The 6,094-nt window shown below is 43.3% G+C and overlaps 1 protein-coding gene across 1 annotated transcript; it reads right to left on the reverse strand.

The window, feature by feature from the left end:
* Positions 1–788: 788 nt before the first annotated feature.
* On the reverse strand, positions 789–5,068 carry SARC_09061 (hypothetical protein). Its single transcript, XM_014296943.1, has 5 exons — positions 4,871–5,068; positions 4,077–4,134; positions 3,030–3,138; positions 1,660–1,831; positions 789–923 (listed from the first exon to the last, which is right to left on the reverse strand). The coding sequence occupies exons 1-5, from the start codon at positions 4,996–4,998 to the stop codon at positions 863–865; spliced, it is 528 nt and encodes a 175-aa protein (XP_014152418.1). The 5' UTR covers positions 4,999–5,068; the 3' UTR covers positions 789–862.
* Between the last annotated feature and the right edge of the window lie 1,026 nt (positions 5,069–6,094).

Here is a 6,094-nt window from a genome sequence, read left to right on the forward strand (position 1 = left end):
ATATATATATATATGTGTGTGTGTGTGTGTGTGTGCAAATTATACATTTAATATATATATATGTATATATTTATATTCATGTATATATGTATGTATATATATGTGTGTGTGCGTGTGTGTGGAATTGATTTGTTACATAACTATCAAATCGTTACACTTAAAAGTCTTCGGATTGACTTGGGTTACAGTTTGAAAAAGTTTGTTATGAATCACTTCATGCACCTTAGTTGTGCCTCGTTCACCTTGAAAACTCTTGAACACACAATAAAGGTTTCAGCTGATAAGACTGTTCTCTGTAAATTGGCTCTTCAAATTCGTGGAATAAACCAGAAGTACTAGCCGTTTGCGTTATGCGTGCTGAGTTGTCAGGTTTTCGAGGCGTCATATTCGAATTCAAGCCATACAATTAAATTGTGTGCATGGTAGTATGTAGTTTCTCATATAGCACAGCACCGCACGGCATTAGACAGACGAGCGTATGAGAGAACATGCTATAGTGTACTTCCATAAATGGCTCAACAGTATCCGTAAATAAATCTGTCCATGACCCACTCTAAAGAATAAAGAAAATATACGACTCTGGCGGCCATGATATGATTTACATTTGCTGGCCGAGGGAAATTGTATACCAGAATAGTAAAACAATTTCCAACAGAAAATACAAAGGGTTCTGCACTTCTGTAGTAGTCTGTTTGAACGAGATGGCATATCCTGCGTCGCATCCCTTTATACGTCTTTACGCTGACAAATCTTTTCGACTAGTAAGAGTTCGTGTGAGGATGAAGGTACCGTACTGCAGACCACATAGATCTAGCTGCTTTATTTAATACGGTTTTTACTAAATTACGGAATACACCTATCTTTACGTCGTTTGGAGTAGACTGTTGTAGTGGGCTCCCAGAGTGTACGAGTGCTGGTGGTATCTGTGCATTTGAATAGTGCAGGCATACAGTACCAGTTTGTAGAGAGAAAATTAAGTACCGATATGACAGGGTGTTAAACCCATACAAAAAACAAACAGGTGAATGGTGGGTAGGTAGAGAGAACAGCAAGTATCGATATGACGGGGTGTTAAAACTATACAAAAAGAGAACAGGCGAATGGTGGGTAGTGAAGAAAAACCCCTGGTATCATAGTCCAATTCACATGACACACCACCCGAGACCACTCCGTCGAAGGGCCACTCACATTTGTCACCTAGTTGTATTGATGTACGGTCCACTCATGCACGCATATACAAAGGACCATAAATAGTTCAGACACTACCGATGCCTATTATTTACATCAGATAACCAGGATTTGAAGCTTGGTGATGAACGTAGCTGTGTTGGTGACATAGCTATACGATACCAATGACTAGCACACCCTGCGCGTGTGACAGCACTTCAGTGCACCTGTGCGTGTACCTATGACTGCCCAAACTAGCATGCATGGCCCATGCGTACTTGCGAAGGGCCTAGATACTATGAAAGTACGAAGGGCCTAGATACTATAAGCCCGTTCAGCCTGTAATAAGAATAGTCCATACTTGAAACCCTCATAGAGAATGTTGCCCTGGACTGACGCAGACACAATCAGACGCGCACGCACGTCCACACTCACAACTGGATTCGCCAGACAGCGCACCAATGGATGGATGGGGTAACACCTCACACTTACGATACTAAAAGTGGCTCCTCCTGGGAGTTCGGTATCTCAATGGGCATCTCATTGGACCGGGCCTGATACACTATCACAGTCGTTTGTAGGGCTTCCGCCAAGGCCCTTAATTCGAGCTGACCACCCCATTGCTTGCTATGCTCAACGCTTTGGCAGTACCTATCGAACCCGCCTGCGCAGCCAGGCAGGGCAGCGAGGAGAGTGTGAAACGGGCGACAAGGCATTAGTGTTGGCTATAATACATAGAACTACGTATACTAAGACTAGACTATGCGAGAACGAGTGAATGTGACCATAGAAGATAGGGGGGTGTAGTGTGCGAGAGGAGGGACATGTATTAGGACTAGACTATGCAAGAACGAGGAAATGTGACCATAGAAGATAGGGTCTGTGTGTAGAGGGGGGGGGGGGGGTTAGGACCCTAACGTTTTAGAGAGATTGACGCTACAGCCATCGAATCGCTAGGGAATGCACTGCAGATCGTTGTGGCTTCGAATGTCTGTCCATGTGTACGATTCAGGAAGGATGATCGACATGGAGACAGCAGCACAGCCATACGCAACACGGAACAAAACGTATACGTATACATGGATTCGCACAGGAGGATGGTATGACCAGCGGATTGCGCTGTGGAGCGTTTACAGTTGATGATAGGCGGTCCGCGACTGTGTAAGTCCGTTAAAGATGCTTCTACATTTGAGATGATCTTCACAATAGCCAATCAATATATGCGTATTTGATCAAAACACAATCAGGAGACTAGGAATGCACGCACTCAACCGTCCATAATCGTCTACGATGTGATCCCAACTACTATTTATAAAGTCCATATCGAACTCGTGTGGTTATCGCAACGACATACTTGAATCCACCACTCAAAAGTCCATAAACGTCTACCGATGTGATCCCAACTACTATCTATGAAGTCCATATCGAACTCGTGTGGTTATCGCACCGACATACTCCAATACACTCACTCAAACGCCCATAAACATCTACCCATGTGATCTCATCTACTATCTATAAAGTCTATATCGAGCTCGTGTGGTTATCGCACCGACATACTCCAATAAACCACTCAAACGTCCATAACCATCTACCCATGTGATCCCATCTACTATCTATAAAGTCTATATCGAGCTCGTGTGGTTATCGCACCGACATACTTGAATACACTCACTCCAACGTCCATAAACATCTACCCATGTGATCCCATCTACTATCTATAAAGTCCATATCGAGCTCGTGTGCTTATCGCACCGACATACTTGAATACACTCACTCAAACGTCCATAAACATCTACCCATGTGATCCCATCTACTATCTATAAAGTCCATATTGTGCTCGTGTGGTTATCGCACCGACATACTTGAATCCACCATGTCGCCATCCTCGTTCAAGCAGAACGGAAGGAAGTCGTCCCTCGAGTTTCTCATGTGATTTGCGGCCAAGGCGCGTATCAGTGCCGCTGTCGGCACCTGTCCATTGGAATTGGGTTTAAAAAGGGTTCATGGTTTACAATATGGTTCTTTTTATTGTTTTAGTTCTGCTTCTCAGGAATATGAGCTTTGTTAACTAGGTGTTTATAATTCACGTTTAGCATAAACCAATTGTTAAGTTGCCTTCACGTAGATGGGGACCCTGTCGTGGTCAGAGAACGCTTGATACGCATGGCCAGGTGATCACTAGTGAATACTATATAAAGCGAGCATACTTCAATAGTCTATTCCTCATCTCTACAAGAACCCCTCGGGCTATTTGCAAATGGTTAAAAGTGGTGACTTCACTAGTTATCGTCACTAGTGAACTCTACATAAAGCGAGCATACTTCAATAGACTACTCATCATCTCTACAACAACCCCTCGGGCTATCCACAAATGGTCAAAAGTGGTGACTTCACTAGTTATTGTACGTGTAGAAGGTGGCACGATTGAACTGTTTGGAAAGGTAGTTGTGTGCGTGTGAACTACATGTAGAAACGAACTCAATACGTAGTTATGCATGCACTCGTTCACCACCGATATAAACGCACACGCAAGAGTTCCGTATACGTACGTCATACTACAGTAGTCGTACGAAGCATCAGTGGGGTTTGTTAGAGAAGTCTGCTAAGGTCGCTACAGCATCACCATCACTTCAAGTGCCTGTGACACAGTAGCCACCACAGACAGGACTGTCACATGCACTCACAGACAGTCACAGTGAGTTGGATTGAACGCGGTGTGGCAGTATACTGTGATATTAGGTGCGAGTGTCACAGAAGGACAGATGCGATAGTCATTCGAGACCGAACCACTCTATGCCACACTAAACGGGAGCCTAGGTTTGGGGTTTCTGATATCACCAAGAGCCAACACGCGTACTTTGTGCACTCGGATCTGCGCGAGAGAGAAAACACACGCCCTTCATACATACCTCCCCATTCACGGTGCGCGAATGGCGTTCTAATTGATCCGCTATGGCGGCGTATAAACTGATGTGGGACGGGAATGGTTGTGGTTGAATATGTATTTAACGGTGAGCAATATGCAGTGCAATACGTTTGTTGTTCCCAACATTCTATAAAAGGCTCATCAAACGATTAACAACAAGCAGTACAATGCGTTTGTGTACAATGCGTTTGTTTGGTCCCGTCATGCCCCTAAAAGGCTCATCGAAAGAGTGACCAATCATCTTCTTGACGTGACGACCCTTGTTTATCGATGAATCAGCCAACTACGCAACTCCACAAACGCCCAACACACATAAAACCCCAAGCTGTGCATAACGAGTTCATGTATAGGCTGTGCATAACGAGTTCATGTACAGGCTGTAAAAGGTTAGTTCATGTGTACAAATACGGCGTGAACGGACTCAATGGGGTGCTGCGCCATGGTATCAGACAGCAACACACTACACGTACACGTAGTAAGACAAGCGTCTCGCATCGCGCGGGTACGTGCATTCAAAGTGAGAGAATGACACACCCCGCATGCGCAGTGCAATACCTAGCGCCAATGAACAACAAACATACGACTGGGTACACCCATGTATGCAAACCCTATTGAACTCGCCTGCCCTCCCGCCTGCGATAGGTCTGTGATAACCGCAGATAGACAGAGCCTTGGATGACGTGCTTGAGGTATTCCATGCACATGCTCACGCACACCGACACCGACAGCACGCACACATGCCCTGTGCACCCGTTGATGTACCGAACTTATACGTACCAGTCCCCGTCGGCAGGTATGGGCTGGATCTGTATGCCTAGGGGCTTGAGTTTGAGCCGGAATGCCTCATCCTCCTTCTTTCCGTGGTCTGGTGCTGGGTTGTTGACAGCGCTGGTATTGGCCACCATCTTGTTTAGCCGCGCCGTCTCTTCTTGCTGCTCTCTTCGTCGCTGTGCTTTGCCTTTCGCCTTCGCACCTTTGTGAATGATACGTGGGTGTGATTCGACATGTGTGAAAGAATGTGATAGTCTTTTAGGGTTATACACATGCAATGGGCAATTCGTGGGTGTTGCATGCCACCCAAATCGTTCTGGTCGCGCTCACAAACGTGATCATATCGACTGACATCCATGCCTATTAAATCGAAGAAGCGAAAATTCACACACTTACAAGTTCTATAGTTGCAGAGGATTATTCATGATCAATAATTATTCCAATTTATCCGCATGTGTTTACATTGTAAGAACTCATGTGTGAGCATGCGATCGATTAGTGGATGTTAAAAGAGAGTAATAGTTGAAGTGACGTACCAAAATATCCTCAACATTTGAATGTCTGCCAATATACCCTCATAATATCAATACAAATAAACTGAACATGAATATAGAAGTAATATAATATAGCTATATCTATATATATATATATATATATATATAAATATATATATGTATGTATCTATCTATCTATGTATCTATGTATGTATGTATGTATGTATGTATGTATATATATATATATATATATATATATGTATATATATATGTGTGTGTGTGTGTATGTGTGTATGTGTGTTTGTGTGTGTGCATGTGTATCGCTGTGTGTGCGCGCGATGTGTGTGTGTGTGCGATGTGTGTGCGTGTGCGTGTCTATGTGTGTGAGTGTGTGTGTGCGTCTATGCAAATATACATATAGATATATATATGTATGTATATATATATATATATATATGTGTGTGTGTGTGTGTGTGTGTTTGTGTGTGTGTGTTTGTGTGTGTGTATGTGTGTGTGTTTGTGTATTTGTGTGTGTCTGTGTCTGTGTCTGTGTCTGTGTCTGTGTCTGTGTCTGTGTGTGTATATATATATATATGTATATATATATATATATATGTATACGTATATATATATATATATATATGTATATGTATATATATATATATATATGTATATTATATATATATGTGTGTGTGTGAGAGAGAGAGAGAGAGAGGTGTGTGTGTGTGTGAGAGAG

The sequence above is a fragment of the Sphaeroforma arctica genome, assembly GCF_001186125.1.
Source record: "Sphaeroforma arctica JP610 unplaced genomic scaffold supercont1.880, whole genome shotgun sequence".
NCBI classification, from domain to species: domain Eukaryota; class Ichthyosporea; order Ichthyophonida; genus Sphaeroforma; species Sphaeroforma arctica.

Bases quoted from the DNA above. Each gene is read 5' to 3' on its own strand.
- SARC_09061 (XM_014296943.1), bottom strand. From the start codon at position 4,998: ATGGTGGCCAATACCAGCGCTGTCAACAACCCAGCACCAGACCACGGA. The intron at 4,135-4,870 runs GTACGTATAAGT...GTCCCACATCAG, and splicing joins ATACCTGCCGACGGGGACTG to TTTATACGCCGCCATAGCGG. The intron at 3,139-4,076 runs GTATGTATGAAG...TCCAATGGACAG, and splicing joins CGCGCACCGTGAATGGGGAG to GTGCCGACAGCGGCACTGAT.